The sequence below is a fragment of the Phyllostomus discolor genome, chromosome 8, assembly GCF_004126475.2.
Source record: "Phyllostomus discolor isolate MPI-MPIP mPhyDis1 chromosome 8, mPhyDis1.pri.v3, whole genome shotgun sequence".
NCBI classification, from domain to species: Eukaryota; Metazoa; Chordata; class Mammalia; order Chiroptera; family Phyllostomidae; genus Phyllostomus; species Phyllostomus discolor.
Window position 1 is genome coordinate 94,845,340 of NC_040910.2, and position 19,942 is coordinate 94,865,281.

Consider the following 19,942-nt stretch of genomic DNA (forward strand, 5'->3'; position numbering starts at 1 on the left):
GCGGCATGCCGAATGCTTTCCATTGAGCTCTCTTGCTTGGTTCCCCTGCCTTTACTTTTCTCCACTACTCTTTCATGACCTATCATCATTCTTGCATAATTCTAGTAGCAAATCATTGCAGTCTGGAGGACTAGCATGGCTTTGTAAATATCGGTGCATCAGAACCGTGTTACCTTTCCAGTCTTAGTTATGGATTTGCACCAGTCTCCTATGTACTCTCTCAATCTAATGGAAACCAATGGTTCCTTCTGTCAAGGGGGGCTTAGTGCAGAAGGGGCAAACTCAAATGACTTCAGAGAGCAGGCAAGTGAAGTGAATGACCGGAGTCAGTCAGTCGAAGATCAGAAGTGCTAGGGACTGTGACACTGGGGAGAGTGCACCCCAGTGGTTAGAGGGCGGCACTGCTACTCAGCTCCGGCTGATGGTCAAGGGGTGGGAATGCAGGCCTAATATTGCCAGGTATTACTTTTCAAGAAAAGCTAGAAATCCAGACTGTGAAATATCATGATTTTTATGTGTGGCAACTGCTTCACACATGAAAAAACCTTTGTGGGTCAATAAAACAGGCCAGCAGGCTGGATCCAGATCTGCAGCTACCACACTACGGCCTCTAGATTCGAAGGTACAGTCTGCAGCCAGGGAACCAGAGCGGAGCTAGCTTGCCCACAAGTGGATCAAATCCATTTCTCTGGCACTTTTAACACAGCGCACCTCTAACCAAACCAGCTGAACTACAGACTGTGTGCTTAGCCCGAAAAGCAGTTACCTGAGGAATACTGGTTTGACTTGAGTTCAGTCTCAGGGAAACCCTTTTTTTTTTTTAAATAGCTATCTGTAATAGACTGATTTCAAACACTGGGAAATCTATTTCCCGCTAAACCAGGAACCAACTTTTTATCCTACGAAAGAACATCTAACACCTCAGTGGAAAAAAACCACGATGGTAACAATCTATGCTGAAAGCTACTCACCTTGCACAGAAAGGTCAAAGGTTGCCAGCTCACTTTTGATCATTTCTTCACTGGATTTCATTTTGCTTTGTGAATTGGCCACTAAGAAGTCAAATTTGCTGATTTTGGGCTTTTCACTTTGAAACTCTCCAAAGTCATCTGAGCATTCTTTGGGGGTGTCGTGAGAAGTGCCGCTGGAAGCTGGGCTTGGACACGCGGCCTCTTGGCTCCACTCGGCGGCAGGCAGGTCCTGTCTTGTGAACTCTTTACAGTCCCTGCTTTCACTTTCCCTTTGCTCACTGGTCTGAGGGACCACATCTTTAAAACTGGCAAAAGCTGGGAAAGAGGTCTCTGGAAGAGCATCTTCACCGGTGAAGGTTGAGCCTTTGGACAAAGACGTCATGGTGATGTTTTCAGAACTGCCAAACGAAGTCTCTTTCTTTTGAAGAACTGAGGCAGCTGAGGAGGATCTGCTTCCTGCTGAGAGGACAAACGGAGAGAGTTTTCTGCCCTGAGATGCATCATCCCTGTCTGACCAGTCATAGCTCGTAAGTGTGCTCACTGCAAAATTGCTACTGTAGGTTCCAAAAGCAGCATATTTTAAGTCCTCTATATCTGAAAGGGAAATAAGACCCCACAATTAGAGGCGAGCTCACGATTTAGGCAAAATGCCTTAAACTCTGCAGAAGCAAAATGTCTAGCATATTTGATTAGTTTTATGCTATGTTGGAGTTAACTAAATTTAGAGCTTGTGCTAAAATTAAAGGAGTTGAGCTGTAAAATCTGATCTTTAAAAACCCACATTAGCCTTGACTTGTCATTTATATTTAGTTACAAAGAGTCATTTTCTTTGGATATAAATTACTGGAAAAAAGTTCATCTGCCAGTGTATATATTGTTTGATATGAGAATAGGGTCATTTAATAAATCGTTCACTTATAAACTTTAAAATGTATTTGCAGTATTCCCTGGCTAAAACATGTCTTTTTTGCCTTGGCCTTGGTGGAAAATGTTCCTTTCAAACATGGACATATGAAATGTATATAACAAGCTAATTAAAAATTGACACTTTCTCAAAACTAAAATGAAAATATTGTTATCTAACTTTTAATCAATTATTAGGAGTTTCTGTCTCAAACCAGGCCAAATTTGAGATTTTAATTAAGCAGTTACTTACCTAGTTGTTATTTTGGTCAATATGGACATCATATTCCTGTGATGGAATATGAGGAAAGAAAATCAATCTAATCTATGTTAGCCCCTAAAAGACAGAGTCAAAAGTCTGGGTCCTGTTGGGCTCTTGTTTCTCCTTCAACTATGTGTCAGCCCCTCATTTAAAAAAAAAAGAAAGAAAAGAAAAAGAAAGAAATGCTGGGGCAAAAGACTCATGTTACATTCTTAATACATGTTTAAATAATTTAAGAAGTGGCATAAAGCAGCAGAAAGAATGTAGGTTTTTGATTTACACAGACCTGGGTTCGAATCCCAGCCCTGCCACATACTACTTGTGTGGCACTAGGCAAGCTACTTAACATTGTTTAACCTTGGTTTGTTACCTGTAAGATGAAAACACCACGCACGTGGAAGGTCTGTTGTGACAACTAGCAATAATGGATGTCAAGGACCCAAGTCTCTTGGTAAGCAATACATCACAGCTGTATTTGTAGAGCACAGTGGCCATCAGCCTCAATTTGACATTTAGTTGCCACTTTAGGGGTTAAAATGAAATTATGTCAAGGTAAAAATGAAATGTCGACTCATCATTTTAGTTGTCTTACTAGGGAAATTTTCTCATCCATGTTAGAAAAATCAAAACGAGCTGAGGCTAATCCAGTACACGACAGGCAGCAAGCAGGTGGACAAGCTGCCTTTGTAGCAGCACCGTCCGTTCGGTCTGGCTAGCACACGTTTAGTGTCATCTCAGTCACTGCTGTACATGTGGAAAGGAGGCCACATGCAAGGCTCCCTCTCTGATAACCACGAGCATGGTTTACAAAGAAAATGCTCAAAAGTTTTGTGATCCAGGTTTCCAAAACTAAGTCAACAGGCGAGCCACACTGGGTCATTCTGCGTTTCACTGCACCGCTACAAGAGCTCAGGGACTCCTGACACTTCCACGGCTCTTCTAACAGCGTGCCCCACTTCTCTGCCTCTCTTTTTAAACCCTGTTAGGGAAAGGGTGCTAAATTAATAATAAAGCTGGAACACCCTAGATGTACAAAAAGGCCAACCAATGAAAAGCTAATAGCTTTCACCAAACAACAGTATATTCTAAAATTCTGTAGTACACATGGTACCTTTCAAATCTGGCTTATGAAACATGAGGAGAAAAGGTTCGGGTGAGGAATGTATAATTTCAAATGAATGAAAAAAACTTTAAGCAAAACACTTAGTCTCTGGTGGTAGTGTTTTGTCTTCCCCACTACTTAAAAGGGATCAGAAAGCACCCTGATCCAGATGAGGTGAAATTCAACCAACAGGCAGTTGCAGTTAAACAGAAGACTAGTTTTCCAGGGGTATATTCAGAAGAATGTTTCACATAACAGATATTTTTATTATTAGACCCTACCAGAAAGCTCTTCGGGGAAGTTATATTATGAACTGGTCCCAGAATCTCATCTACTAAAAGAACAGCAATTTTTCTAGATACCAAGGTAAATTTAATGAAAAGTTAAACTCTAGTTTAAACATCACAACCAGGTTGTAATGGCAGTAAAAAGACCCTTTTGCTCAATTATGCAACAAAGAAAAAAAACCCCAGAAATGATTGTAGTGTAATCACATAAAAGGCATTAAAAGAAATAAGGAATTACCTTAGCTGAAAAGTATTTTTTTAATACTACTGGTCTTTAACAAATCTTATATTTTATACTTTAAAAAATAATGAAAAGTAAATATACAGGATATACTAAAATCAAGCCTCAGGGTTGATTTTTAAATTTTACTTTGCTTATTTATCGGTTACTATAGTGTAAAAAAATTGACTGAAGTGCAATTCATTTGAACACATAAGGAAGTAATAAAACTGATATTGGGTTGGCCAAAAAGTTGGTTTAGCCCTGGCTGGTGTGGTTCAGTGGATTGAGTGCCAGCCTATAAAAAAAGGGGTTGCCAGTTTGATTCCTAGTCAGGGCACATGCCTGGGTTGCAGGTCAGGTCCCCAGTTGGGGGCACATGAGAGGCAACCACATATTGGTGTTTCTCTCCCTCTTTCTCCCTTCCTTCCCTTCTCTCTTAAAATAAATAAATACAATCTTAAAAAAAAAAAAGCCTTCACATCACGTAAAAAAAAGTTCATCTAGTAGTGCTTAGTTGTCTTTAACTTCATTTGAAACAATTTTGTTAGACTGTATTGTGACAGCTGTCATGTAAATGTGCATGTAAATGTGCATTTAAAAAAACTTATCAAAATTGGTGAATTTTTGTGCAGTTATTTTAATACTGAAGCTGGAAGAAGATATGCAACATTTTCGGCATATTATGCTTTATTATTTCAACAAAGGCAAAAATGCAACTGAAACACACAAAAAAGATTTGTGCAGTGTATGGAGAAGGTGCTGTGACTGATCAAACATGTTAAAAGTGGTTTGTAAAGTTTCTTGTACTAATGACATTTTGGCCAAATAATTCTTTGCTTTGGGGCTATCTTACACATTGGAAGATGTTTAGCAGCACTCCTGGCCTCTACCCAGTAGAAGCCAGTAGCAGAATATAGGCCAACATACTCAAAATATCCAAATCAATAAAATTATTGGTGAAAATGAAAAATGTGTCTTTGGTTTTATGGAAAAAACCATACCGACTTTGTGGCCAACCTAATACATAGGAATGTGAAAGCATTGTATGTATCCCTCCTACACCTGAGCATTTATAAATAATATGAAAACAGAGTAGTATTTCCCAGCATGGTGAATATTAGTAAGCCATGTTCTAAGAAAATGAGGTAAATCAGTTCACTGAGGGTAGGTTAAACCAAGAAAATTCCCCATTTCCCATGTTAACTGTTACACATTTTCTAGGCAGTCAGATTATATCTATCTGTATGATGGACTTAAAAATATTACAGATTCTGTAAGACCTACAACATAAGTGATGGAAGCTCTATCTGGGAAAAATAATAAGAAATAACCCACAGTTTATTTTGTAATCACTGAAGTTGCTACAGATGGGTTTTCCGTTTGATAGCTGAATTCTGAAAATTGCAAGAGAAAAAGGAGAAAGAGAACAGAGAATGGATACAATAAAATGAACAGAGAATCACTGCTGTATTTCCGATTCTACGGGGAAACTCAGAGTCTGTGCCAGGTTGAACTGCAATTGCACACATAATAGGCCATAGTGTGTGCTTTAATACATGTATTTGTTTCCACCCAGGAATGTCCTATCACAAAGGCCAAAGGAATAAACTGTACAATCTGCTTTTCATCCTGTATCTCAAATCACAACATGGACTTCTCGCTTATGCTAGTAAGTAACTCTATCAGTCTGTTCCATAACCTCCATTAAAAGCCCCTCTGAACCGATGTTGTACATGAAAACAGGCATTTCTTGGAACAAAGAATGTGAGCTGCCACTGCAGGACACAGAGGCCACGCCAATTCCCCTGGACATTTTCTCAAGCTGTGAAGCATATGCCCAGGTGATTAAGAGTTACACAGGCTTTTGAAAAAGGGGTTTGGAAAAAAGAAAGGAGATACATGTGCAAATTCCACTATTCCCTAGTATTTTATAAACAATAAAAATGGTCGATGGACTCAGGAAGGGTCTTTGAAAATAATTATGTATCTTTTAATTTTCAATGCCAATTTAATTCAAATTTCACTTACCAAAGAAAACCATGAACTATTTATACATTTCAGCTTCTTTCTACCCTGGCCCTATTCATATTTACATTCTCTATTAATTACAGAACATGGTCTGATTGGGTCCTGTAAGTCTCTAACACTTTCATAGGTGCTGCTGAGGAAAGCAGGAAAATGCTGTTGTCTAACTGCTTTCCAGTGTTCTTTAGTTGGCACAGCAACCCCCCATGCTTCTTCTGTACTGGCTCACACACGTCTCTGCCATGCTCTGCCTGCTATCTGTACGCACCTTCAGTTTTCCATGTCAATGCTGCAAATTCAATAAAGAAAAGTGGTAATCCTGTGGATATTTTAAGTCAGAGGAGGCCAGAAGGCCGAGAAATGGTGTCAGGACATACAGAGAGACTGCTCATAGTCATCATTAAAAATCTCATCAAAAAGCCCTGGCCGGTGTGGCTCAGTTGGTTGGAGCATTGTCCCATAACCGAAAGGTTGCAGGTTTGATTCCTGGTCAGGGCACAAACCTGGGCTGTGGGTTCAATACCCAATCTGCGTCCATACAGGAGGCAACCAATCGATGTTTCTCTCACATCAATGTTTCCCTCTCACCCTTCCTCTCTCTCTAAAAGCAATGGAAAAAAAAAAAAAGAAGAATGCCATCCCGTAAAGATTAAAAAAAATTTTTTAAACTCATCAAAAACACACTAAATGAGCACAGAAAATGGCGATTACAGTTGGGGCCCTTTGGCTCTGCACTGGAGAGGGCGGCATGCAGGAGACCCTCCCATGCACATGGCCCTGTTGTGCTCTCAAAGATATTAGGCCAGCTTATCAAAAGTATTCAGCTGGTGGAAAAACAAAGCTAGAAGCAGCTCTTTGAAAATAAAATAATATGCCCTAGACGGTGTGGCTCAGTTGGTTGGGGCATCATCCTGTAAATGGAAGGTTGTGGGTTCAATTCCCAGTCTGGGCTTATACGATCCCTGGTCCTGTCACCCAGGGGAGGCAACCAATCAATGTTTCTCTCTTGCATTGATGTTTCTTTTTCTCCCATCGATGTTTCCCGTCCTCCCTCTCCAAAAAGCAATGAAAAATGTCCTCAAATGAGTATAAAAATTTTTTAAATAAAATAATTTGATTCTTTCAGTTATTTTAGGATTTAGCCCAGGTCCTTTGATGTTACCAGTATCTTCGACATGTTCATTTGCTACTTTTAAAAATCAGCAGGGGTTTTCATGTGAACACTAGAGTGATTACAGAATATTCATATTGTACATTTGTATAATTTCTCAGGCACTGATGTATGAAGTCAAGCACTAATGGTATCTTCCTTCACTTGGTACTGGGGTAAACAAAACAGTATTTTCTTATTTGTTTAAACCTAGAGCATACAGTTCTTTAAGGCTTCATTGCAAGTTTATATTATTATATTATTAAAACTCCCCCCCTAAAAGTAAATGTTACCCTGGAAACATTAATTGTTCTATCTGTGGATGTGATTGTATTACATGCAGTTACATTTAGTCATTTTCTGCAGCCTGCTCAGGTAACTGCAGAAAGTAGGTAAAATAAAACAGTCCCGGACAGACCAATCTAGCATTAGATAATTCCACCGACAAGGGACTGGCTTAGTCAAAGCTTCCACAAGACTGGTCTTATATATGGTGCCAGAAAGTCCTAAATTAAGGGCACCTAGTATTATCACTCTAGATGGAGCCTACACCAAAATCTCTGGTGGCCAAATCAGTTAGCAGTACGAAAGGTTTTTGAAACCAAGTATTATTCGACTTTCTAAAGCACTGTGCCCTGGAATACATATTTTAAATGGCAGAACCAGCTTTTCTTAATCTAAACCCAAATGTGCAACTTTTTTCTTTCTCAAATGGCATATTTCAGATAGTACAACTGATCTCAGGAATGCTATTAAAATCCTCATCTTCAATGGTTTAATTTCCTTTCTGCCTCAAATTTTAAAAAAGAACAAAGACCTAAAGCCTCATACTGTAAGAAAAATGTAAAATTTAAATTTTAAGCCATAGAAACAACCCCCTTTTACCAAGGTTTATTGGTCTTGGGTTTCTGGTCTGAATATAATAACACGCCCAAGATTTTTTGCTATTATTATACTCTAATATGGAAAAATTTCCCCCCAAATTTGGCCTATTCTTGTTCATTTTTATGGATCTTCCTAGAATTCTTTTCTTAAAAATGGAAATGTTTAAAGTCTGCTTCTTCTGAGAACCTGCATTATGGACTACGTGACAAACAACTGAGCACGGCTGCACGGCCCATTCTAGAGTGGAAAGAGCGCGCGCCCTGCAATGAGAGGATGCTGCACCCAATTTCCACTCAGATCGAACTCAGCCCTGAAGACTTTCTGGTGCTGGTGCTGAACACTTCCCATCACCGAGATAGCAATTTAAATTCAGCTTACATTTACTGCACTCAGAAGTCCATCTTAATACCACTTGTAATTTATTTTAAATTAAATTTACAGACATCTAATTATTAACAGATGTGTCCATCTTTCCCAACACTCAGCTCTTAGGTCTGTCCCCTCACCTCCCCCCTCTCCTCATCACGGAACTCCTACTGGAGACAGGTTCTGTGATCTGTAGTGACCAATAAAATCTCAGGTTATTCACTGGAAGAAAGGAGTAAATTTTATAATATGTAAAATAGCGTACAGTTTACACTTTAAAAATATTTAAAGTTATATTTTAATTCAGTGCCACGTTAAAAACTTTTATCAGTGGAATCATAAGGGAAAAGGCTAAAATGCACTAGCACTTGTCTTAGGAGACGGGTGTTTGCAGAAACAAAACAAAGAGGGAAAGCCTCTAACCAAAGGAGATGCTATTGCTTTACACTTGATATGGACCAGGGATTTCTTTGAACTAACCCTGAAAAAGTAAAAATTACACACATCCCCACACTTTCAAAATATGCCAAAGAATTATTTATTAACATAGGACTTACAGATCACAAAAGAGTTATACAGAAAAGCTGGAAAAGAAGTCATCAGAATAAGCATGCAGATCAGTATTTGCAGTGGAATATACCAAAGCAAGTTCGAAAAGGCACATTCACACAGAATATGTCTAACTTGAAAAAAAGACATCAGAAAAGCAGGCAAAAAAAAAAGGCGCTGATTAAAATACAAAGATTTTCAACGTCAAAGAGCTACTTTACAGGTAGTAGGTAGGTAGGTAGGTAGGCGGCTACAGAAGTCTTGCTAACCCTTTGAGTGTCACAGATGAAGGCAAGCTCTTGCTGCCTAGGAAACCAAATGACCTTAATGATGGCACGTGAAGATGCTTCCGTGCCAGAGAGATTAAATTTAGTGGGGGGACAAAAGCAATCTACTTGAAATTATATGCAGCAAGGGCTCAAAGGGTTAAATGTAATAATATGCAGAGAAATCAGGCAATGTTATTAGCAGTATCTACCTTCCATACAAAGAATTATAGCAAGAGTTAAAGAGACAGTATCCCCTTCAGAGTTAGGTTAGGGTTTCTAAATAGGATTAGGTCCAGAGACAGTACTGTCTACTACGTTTTATCCTCTCTTCGTGAGCCCACTTCTATGTTCTCCAAAAAGTAACTTTAGCCCTCAAACTAAGAGAGCAAGAGATACTGTGGTCAACATGAGGATAAAGAAAAACCAAATTCCCGTGAAGTCCCTGCCATTTTCGCTCTACCATACATTGATGCAGCAGTTCTGCCCAACGGCAGTACAGTGCACTGCTCAGGCGTCAACCCCTTTAACAACCGCTCTAAAGGGATACTGCTCCTTTCCACAGGTTTACAGATCAAAGGGAGGAAACAGTCTGCTTTTAAGAACATCCTCAAACTGAAGATACTTGGCTTGAACATTACAGGTTCCAAGCTGGGAATGTCCCAAACATACATAAAAGAACATGAGCACAGGAAATTGTTTTAACAGGTCAATCACAACAGACTCAATCAAAAAACCAATCTCCCCTCCCCAAATAAAATGGAAAAAAAAAAAAAAGGAAAAGACATCCAAACCCAGATTAGACTCATCCATAAAGACATCTAGCTTGGCACTGTGAAAGAATATAGATTCACTTTCAGAAAAATAGCTTCTAATTAATAATTTCAGAGTCCAGAAGGCTAGTTTACTTGTTATGAGATTTTTAAATAAAAATCAAATATTGTTCAGAAAATGGAGCACTTTGCAACCAACTATAGTGGCTCAAGAAGCTCATACAAAAAAGAGAAATGAACAGCAGCAAATAAAATATATAGGTAACCACTTGCAGAAAAGTACAAAAAAAAGAAGTAGCCAGTCAGGGGCACAAGGAGCTCTGCAGACAGCCGCTGCACTAGGAAATACCTCGGTAGGTAGCAATGGGAACCACAATGTCTACGATAACTTGCTCCTGACTCAGCACCCTGTTTAAGGATACATCTAACACTGCAATAGCCAAAGGATAGATGCAATTTTGTTTTCTGCCTGCAAAAGTCATAACACTTTACAATTTCTGCCTGAATCTGTAAACTTGGAAGTGTGTTATGCGCTCCTCTCTAGTTAAAAAACAGCAACAACAAACCCTTTATATGCATAATAAATTTTCTAGACTAATACAGTAATACTGAGATATTTCTCATTATTAAAGGCCACAAAATAGGTTTATCTTTCTATATATATATGTATCAAATAACAAAACAAAATAAAAACTAGGACACTTGGGTTTCTAGTTTTTATGACATAAGTTAAACTAGAGAATAAACTGCTACAATACAGGAAAATCCATACAGAATTTTAAGAGGGCTCCCTTGTAGTTTCCAACATTTTATGAGAAAGTGAGTAGTTACTCTATTCTACCATCTACAGATCTGTTACAATTTAGTACTTCCAACAATAGAGTTAACACTGAAAACTTTACCTGAAGTCCACTAACCACGCATGCCCTCCTCTTTGCCAGACCCTGGAGCACAGCACATCCACACACAAGCGCTTTCCCTCTCCTTCTCTCATAGGGACGTGGCAAACTGCAGTACAACTGGCTAGACATTCTTACTTTATTGACCTAACAAGAGTCACTTTCTGTAAACCAAACAGAACACTATATCGGCAGCTGTCAAATATACCCAAGGGAAATAAAAAAGAGAGGGAAACACTGACCTCACTCACAGAAATGGAGGAACATTACTGACATTGCAAAAATCTTTATCAAAATTTCTGACAATGTACAGTTCATCTAGCAGTGGATTTTTATGTGCCTCTGACATCAAGTTGGTGTTAGATTTCAAAAATAAGAATATTTTGGCTATTTAAATATAAGTTCCATAGTATTCATGGTATCCATATATCCAAGTATCCACAGACTGAAATTTAATACTGCTTTAAGGGGTCTGGTAACAAAGATGTTAATTATTAGAAATTCATGAAGGTTAAGAGCCAGAGCCTTACTTGTCTGTGAATTAACACCCACAGAACCATCTTTGAAATCTACGTCATTATCACCAGAGCAATCTCACCAATTCCTCACCTGCAGCAGGAGGATGCTGGCCACTAACTGTTGGTAAATCCAAAGAGCTATCAGACATGACATGTTTAAGATCTCCTCCCACATCAGCCAGTTTCATGTCAAACTGCACAGAGAGTGCATCTTCAGAGTCCTCCTTGCCAACACTACTGCCACCAATGGAAGGGAGATCCAAGGACTTCACCGAAGCAGAGTCTTCTTTGGTGTGCCTGAAAGCCACTGCTTTCTCTCCCAGGGATTTGTCTGAGTTCATGCAGGAAAATTTACTGGAGTGGAAATCGGCAAAATCATCATCACTTTTTCCTGAAGGCGTGTTATCTTTCAGTTCTTCAGTGCCTAGCCCAGATCCTTCCAGAGAAAGCTGTTTGAAGACATCGTATTTGGTGGATGCAGCAGCTGAGTTTTGTCCACTCTTCACTATGTTGCTTGAGCTGCTGGTTAGAGCAACAGGACTAGCTTCCTCTTTAAGGGCATCATATTTGTCTTCTGCCTTTTGCTCAGATGAAACGGAGCTATTACTGAAAGCAATAAAATCTGCAAAGTCATCCTGCTCCCCAACAGATGCTGGACTAGAATATTCCCCAAAAAGGTTGAATTCTCCAAAATCATCAGCCAAACTAGAAGATTTAGTTGCTGCCAACGCCGGCGTGGCTGCAGCCGATCCTATTGACTGTGCTCGTGTAGAAACAGATTTTGATGCACTAAATGCAGGTGAAAAAGACAACAGTTTCTCACTGCTGCAATTAACTGATGAAAACATATCTAAATCTGCTAAGTTCAGAGGAGTTTTCACTTGTGCTTGTGGTTTCTGCTGTATAGCTCCTGAGGGGAAGGTGGCTGGGAAAGTTTTGTCTTTTGTTGGTGGCTCTAGTGGTGATATACTGTCGGCAGTTTTAAAATCGGTGAAACCATCATCAGTCCCTGCAGCTCTGAATTCTGCGAAGTTTTCTCCTGAAAGAAAAAACAGGGTCAAATAACTCAGAATGCTGAGCTGAAAACAACGTGGTGCACAGCACAGTAAATGACAAGCATACTTCCACAGACGTTTCCCTTACTGCCTTGACATAATTTAGCTACAGTCTAAACCCTACCAAATACCCTTTACAAGCTACATATTTGTCTCCACACTTAAGGCTAGTGATATGAAAATAAAAACCAAACCGAGAGCACCTAACAGTGTCATTTCCATTCGCTCCCTTTGGTGTGGCGATAAGTCTCCCGGTGCTGGACCCTTCAGCTGGCCAACAGCACTGCTCGCAGGACTTTTCTCACTGTGGCTGCCCACCAAAGGTGCAAAACAGAATAAAAAGTTGGTGTTGAAGAGTCATACTAAAAGAGTGGCCCTTTAAAGATAAAATGTGTTACATGGTGATCAATCAGGAAAAACACCTCACAGGTACCAATGAAATATTATGAAAAACCCTGCATCTAATATTAAGGATGTACAACCCTTTGTTTAACTTGGCATGTCAAGCATGTGGTTAGATACTAGCTGTCTTGCTCAAGTATATGGAGGAATTAATTTAAAGGGAACTTTGATGAAAACCTTTGAAAAGGTATCTACTTATTTGTAAAACATTCTGGCCAAGGCCACACTGTGAAGCAGCTTCTGCCTATATTCTCCAACACAGAAAGTTAAGCTCACAAAAAAATCTGTGAGAACTTGGGGTTTTTTTGAAATCAGCCACCTCACTGAGCACTTCTTTATTAAAATTCAAAGGGATCTCAATACACACCAACTCTATTATTCTTTAAAACTTTCAAAGAATATGATTTAAACTTTAGCTTATACTGTGCTACTCTGAGGATGGGATTCTGACAGAATTTTTTATTAAATTTTTTTAGAGAAAACAGGTATTAAAGTAGTTCTCATAAATATTTAAATAGATTCAGTTAGGATACTGATAAAAATCTGGAGCCCTGATTCTTATTAGGTTTTCTATTCTTTATTATCATAGTAATGTTATCACTCACAGGTATGAGGCTGGGATGCAAATGATCTTAGTTTTCCAATGGTATCTGAAGATCTTCCATAAAATTTACTAGGTAATACCAGGTAATGAAAACCAGAGATAAACCAAATATAAATATTGCTATACCAATATCACTCATTCAAAAATATGAGTGCCATTTCTAAAGAGTTATAAATTAAAATAAAAGCTTTAATGTCCTCATCCACTTTTTAAATTCTATTTATCCCTAAAAATGAGATACAGAAGTATATAAACTATAAAAATGTATTTAAAGCCAAAATCCAATTCGTAAAATTGTCACTGAAACAACATAGGCTTTAGTGTATCGTGCATGTAAAGTGATATACACATCTATATATCAAGTGGAAAAGCATGGAAAATAATGGAAGCTGGTTTCTTTTCCTAATCTGAGAAATGTAACCAACTCACCAGCAGAACTCATCAGCACAAAGAAATCCATTTAATATCATGAGGGAAACTTTAGAAAGAAAGGAAAAGCTTTCAGAATTCCTCATTTTATGTTCATAAGATGTACCACCAATAAAACTATAGTCAATTTCACAAACTGACAGGAGAAGCAGATGTAAAACTTAAAAAATATTACCCTAGTATTTTAGGCAAATATATCACTGATATTCATATTATTTCTGTAAATGAAAAGGTAACAAGCAACCAATTTTTGTCACAGCCAAGATTTTTAATGTGTTGCTTTGAAATATCTGTGAAATTGACAAGTTTTGCCTTATTATTTTTAAAAAGAAATCACCACAGCAAACTAAACTTACTGATGAATTGTAAAGTTTTCCATTGGAAATGTAAGCTGGGTGAAAGGGTTAAAAAGAATGAAAATGGGTGGGTTTACAAGTTCAAATACAAAGGGGACCTGGGGGCAAACAATTTAGTTACAGTTATTTGAAGCTTGCAAATCAGCAGGTCCACTAAGCATATTACTTCATGGGTAGCTTTTCAGTTAACTTCTGAATCCTCATAAGTTTGCCTCTCTAATTGCCAGTTTTTAGGCCCTAAAAACATTTCAAAAGAGATCACTTTTTGCTAAAACTTCAATAACTCTCACTTATGTATATAAAACATTTTTCTCATTAACCTAATTTATGGTTTAAACTGGAGGGTAGAAAAAAGGAAATATTATTAAACTGTTGTTTTGTAACCTAATAAGCTCCCAGCTCTGAGTACAATACCATAAGATTCTTCATAAAATCTAAGACACTGAGATATTTTGTCAGGCTAATGTATTTGTTTTTTAAATTTTGTATTTATTGATTTTAGGAAACAGAGAAACACTCACCTGTTGTTCTACTTATTTATGCATTCATTGGTTGATGGTTGTATGTGCCCTGACCTAGGGTTGCACCTACAACCTTGGTATATCGGGATGATGCTCCAAACAACTGAGCTACTAGCCTGGGCCAGTGTATTTTTAATGCAAGTAGAATAAAATATGTTCTCCTAAAATAAACAAATTTGGCGTTTCTGCTTGGAAGGCCATAGAGTTAAAGTTAAGATAGGAATGAAAGCAAGCACACAAAAATGGCAACACCAATCTGGGATTCTGTTAACAAAGTACCATAAAGCAGGAATAAGGTGCTGCTTACATTTTGGTGGCACTTCTGTCTTTCCCAGGAATAACATACATATCATATGAGCATTAATAACATACTACACAAAGAACCCTGATATTAAACCATGCTCTTTACTCCAAACTTGCCTTGGCCCAAGAGTTGATGAAAGCATTGCTAAATGACAAATGAACAAGGCAAAAGTTCCTCGGGTTTATCTTTGTACTCCTAGTACCTAATATAGGCATGGAGGAAGAAATAGTTATTACATTGTAAAGGCTTGAATGAAACACAAGGAAACATTTCTTAGAATATAAGAACTGTAAGGGACTGAGTATCCAGAAGAGGTAAGTCTCCCTTTTTAGAGATATTTAAGTAGTACACTTTCTACTTTAACTATCACATATACTTACCTTTCCTATGTTCTCCTCCCACCCCTCCCACTCTCACCCTAATCCCCTAGGCAGAAAGGTGAGAACAACTGGTTGTTGAAGGATATTCCAAATCTGAGCAGAGTACACAGAGGCAGAACGTGGTACTGTTCCCAAGAAGAAATCCTCATTAGAGTATACAAATTTCATAGCATTTGCAGTTAAGCTTTGAAGAACATAATGTGGCATATGGATTATCTAAACCCTACACATCAGGTTTACAGTAGTATTTAACAACAAGCATAACTTTTAGGCTTTAAAGATATGGCTCTCACTTTGTCATTCTACATACCTTTCCACTCTATTTGAGCCCTTCTATCAGAGGTGGAAGCCACATATGCACGAAAACCCTTTCACTTCACCTTATTAAATTATAACCAATTCTGGAAATCTTGAAAAGTAAAAGACTGGTTGCTGCCTTCTGTACAGTCCACAGATCGCTGCACTGCCAGCAGCTGAAGTCTTAGGGACATTAGAGTAACTGGAAGTAGTCACAGCCCTCCATCTGCTACAGGAGTCTAATGTGGCTGAGGGCTTCTGGTGAAAGGGAACACTATCTTTAGAGGAAATCAAATTGCTCTGGGGTTTGACCTAAATTTTAGAAAATCATTTGCAATAACTGAACCACGTGTCACCTCCTTGTAATTTCCAGAGACACAGAAAAAAAAAAAAACCAACAACAAAAAAACCCACACACAGTAAAATAAAGGCACTTTCAATATTACTGAAAGAATCTTCAAAGATCTCTTTTATCAGAAACTGAAATAATTTATTCGTTTAAGGAATCAAAAACTTACCTGAAGATTTACTCTCTGCTGTCTGTTCAAGTTCCCTGAAAGCACTATATTTATCACCAGGCTCTATGATGAAAACACAGAAGCTCAAGTAAGGTTAGGAACCTTGAGATCACAACTCAAGAAAGTAAGGCAGACAGGGTTAGCCGAACATACTTAGCATGTGATATAAGCATTGTACATTTACCATAGAAGGTCTCCACTAACAACAAAGATCTACATTCACAGGTTTATGAATTCACAAACTGCTTTTACCTCCAAATGGAACAGTATTTTCAGAGGGCTTGTCAGTTGCAATTCCTTTAAACACAGCATATTTATCCATTGAAGCTGATGCTTTAGTTCCAGAAAGTGGCATCAACAAAGAAGGGGCACTGAAAGGGGAAAAAGTATTTCTTAATGACGAAAACACTGAATCCTTTCCTTATCAAGTAGGAGCTTAGAATTAAAGTGGCAAACAGGTACCTGGTTAAAACTTATGACTCCCTGCTTTAAAAGTTCGAATACATATACCACAAATGATAAAAATCAACATGCTAGCCCTGGCTGGTGTAGCTCAGTGGATTGAGCGCAGACTGCGAACCAAAGTGTCGCAGGTTCGATTCCTAGTCAGGGTTCATGCCTGGGTTGCAGGCCATGACCCCCAGCAACCGCACACTGATGTTTCTCTCTCTCTCTCCCCTGCTCCCTTCCCTCTCTAAAAATAAATAAATAAAATCTTTAAAAAAAATCAACATGCTTTTTTCTTGGAAAAATATATTAAAACAACACCCACCCAATAATTCTCTTGTTGTTTGAAGAGGGGTCAAGATCCACATTGACCACCTAACCTTTTTAAGCCATAAAAACAACTGGAATGTCATTGGAAATAGATGGTCATAGAATGATGACCTACTGCAATTTTAACTTTATGTCCATAAAAGTGAACTGCTCCAACTAGGTATCCCCAATATTTTAAAGTAAATTATGTGATCTATCCTTAATGAAACTATTCTCTAAAATGGGGTCACAATAAAGAGGTGGAATAGTTGAGATAAAAATCTATTTATGAAATGTTGTTGAAGCTAAGAATGTTGTTCCTCTTTTGATCATATTGCCTTGCTTAATGACAAAAGTTCACACATCTGACAGCAGCAGTAGAGTTAATACAATTTGCATTTTTGCAAGGATCACACAGCAGTTCCCAGAAGCTATCTTTTCAGCAAAACAACAATCACTTCAAAATTAGATGAAGATACTTTTGCTTGTGGTCATATTTCTCCCAGGATGGAAAAACAGTGTAATGAGTAGTATCTTGGTGGGTAATTCTTGGACGGCTTACCACACACTATAAAAGCCTGCTTTTTTCCCTCCCCTCTTATCAGACACAGGCAGCTCCCAGGAAGAACAACCTTTGCATGTGAAATGATTATATTTCACCACTAGTTTGTGTCACTCAATATATCAGACACTGCAAGTTATATAAATGGATTTCTATTGAGTTCTTTGCCCTGGAGCAAAAATCTTTCCACAGTCATTTAAATCTTCTTATCAGTGGCTTCCAAGCAAGGTAAGAAACCCAGCTCTTACACATACATGTTAATGGGGGCCCATAGTGCTTTAGGACTTCTGTTATCAAACATTATCATTTCACATCACTACCAAACAGCTGCTACATATTTGGTCTTGACGAACAAGTCCTAACCTATATGTTGTAGGCGAATTTTTAAAAGTTCCATAAGTAATTAAATTATAATTCATTGAACAGATTGTTACACAGGAATAAAGGTAATTAATGTCTTAGAAAAAAACACAAAGGTGAATGATCTATTTGTTTTACATGACCTGTCAACTTTAGCTATGGTCTTTTAGAGTCCTTTGGTCAAATCTTCTACTAAATGTGACATTTAATTGAATATTATGAATTTCAAAATTATTTTCAGAATTCGAGGAAGAGGATCTTGTTGACTGAACTCAATAAAACAGCTCCATTAAAAAAAAAAACAACCAAAACTCAGACTGGGATTTTATACATATTACAAATAACTCATTCTGGTTCATTTTCTGAACGCTTTATTTAACAAAACAAACTATAATCACCATGGAAATGTTTACGCTAGTTATAAAAAGTAGTTATCTGTTCTAAACATAAGAACAGTTATTCCTACTGTGTAATACTCGGGTACTCAGTGACAGACATATTGTTTTAAAATTAAAAAACCTTCCTTATACTGAAAGATAAGACTGTAAAGAATTTGGCTATGAAAAAAGGATTTTGCTTTTTCTCTAGTGAATCCATTTGTGCTTTACAATTATTCCTGCTAAATACATCCATTTAAAAAGCAAAAAACCCCTAAGCAACTCAGAACTCCTACACCTTAATCCTATCCCATCTTCTTGAGTGCCCCATGTCTGCCTCGCTTATTACACGAGGCCTGACACACTCAAGCATTTTCTGAATGGATAAGTGAATGATGTTGCTGTCTTTAGATCCCTTTTCATGCTGGTGCAAGCACTATTTCTCCTTTGACTTTGCATTCAGTTCAACACTGGCTCCAACCAATTCCTCGGATACACCCTTTTCAGTACTGGTGATTCTAAGGCCCAGAGCACCTCTCACCATCTCACAACAGGATTATCCTGATGGCAGCTGAATTTATCCCCCACACAGTAGCAAGAATCACTTTCACCATGCCACATCTTAGTTCTAAAATGCTTTAGAGATTATGTCACAAATCATAAGACATCCCACAGTTGGTGTTGCCCTTAATAATGTCATTTTTTCCCAGACTAAAAATACTCTCCAATCCAGCCTACTTCTAACAATTTACTTTCCTTTTCATGTTCTCTGACAAATAATGCCCATTTTTTGCTTAAAAATACCACCCAAAGTGGTCTCACCTAGGCTTAGCTATTCATATTGTGATGTAATAAATATCCTTTTAAAATAAACTCACAATATGGAATATAGACTACCATAAACTAGGGAAATCATTATATATGCACACACACACTTAAGGACCAATTCTAAGAGAGTTTTATCACATAACATAAATACCCAGATAAAACTACGCTTCATCCTGGCCAGGTGGCTCAGCTGGTAGGAGCATTGTCCCATAAATCAAAAGGTTGTGGGTTCAATTCCTGGTCAGGGCACATATCTAGGTTATATATTCAATCCCTGTTTGGGGTGCGTATGGGAGGTACCCTCCCCACCCTCTTTCTCTCTCTAAAAAAACAAAAAACAAAAAAACATGTCCTTGGGTGAGGATTAAAAAAATAAACAAACAATACTGAGCTTTTTGAGAGCAGGAATTGTTTTTTGCTTCTGTATTTCTAGTGCCCACTTCAATATCTGGCATATAGCAGATACTAAGTAAACGCTGCTGAATGAGTAAGTAAACAATGATCGTGGATTCTTAAGACAAGAGCAAAATGTTTTCATGCAATGAAAGCATGGAAGTAGTCAAGTCAGAGCTGAGTAAGAAAATCTGCGAAGACTGGCTATGTATGAAAGTAAACTAGGACGGGGAGACAATGCCACACAAAATTGCTAATATCCCACACAGCTCAGGTCTGGCCTCCATCTTAAAACTTTTTATACCTCAATTTTAATTTCATGTACTAGAGGTTTTTTCCCCAGAGGAATGAACCACACATTTGATTACTTCAGTTTATAATTTTCATACTACAATACAATCATCCAACAAACCTTTATTAAGTACGTATAATGGGCTAAGTACTACATATGTAGGCACAAAAGATTGTGTTTGGGTACCTAGTGAGGAAAATAGTCAGGTAACCCAGTAATTATAATTAGGGCACAGATATTCATAAGGTACCTTAACAGGAGAGAGGAAGGGGCCCTTAACTCATCTTGGAGATGGGGACTGACTCAGAGGGGCTAGTAAAAACTTCCTA

The 19,942-nt window shown here is 38.1% G+C and overlaps 1 protein-coding gene across 10 annotated transcripts in view; it reads right to left on the reverse strand.

The window, feature by feature from the left end:
• The window catches only part of SYNRG (synergin gamma), a 74,773-nt gene that overhangs the window by 20,319 nt on the left and 34,512 nt on the right, over positions 1-19,942 (reverse strand). For 8 of the 10 annotated variants that reach the window (XM_036033637.1, XM_036033636.1, XM_036033635.1 and 5 more), the window contains 4 exons: positions 16,298-16,416; positions 16,046-16,108; positions 11,271-12,218; positions 972-1,565 (listed from right to left, as the gene is read on the reverse strand). In XM_036033637.1, coding sequence (XP_035889530.1) covers positions 972-1,565; positions 11,271-12,218; positions 16,046-16,108; positions 16,298-16,416 — 1,724 coding nt within the window. The remainder of the gene's footprint in view (positions 1-971; positions 1,566-11,270; positions 12,219-16,045; positions 16,109-16,297; positions 16,417-19,942) is intronic. The other 2 variants (XM_036033642.1, XM_036033640.1) reach the window with 2 other exon arrangements.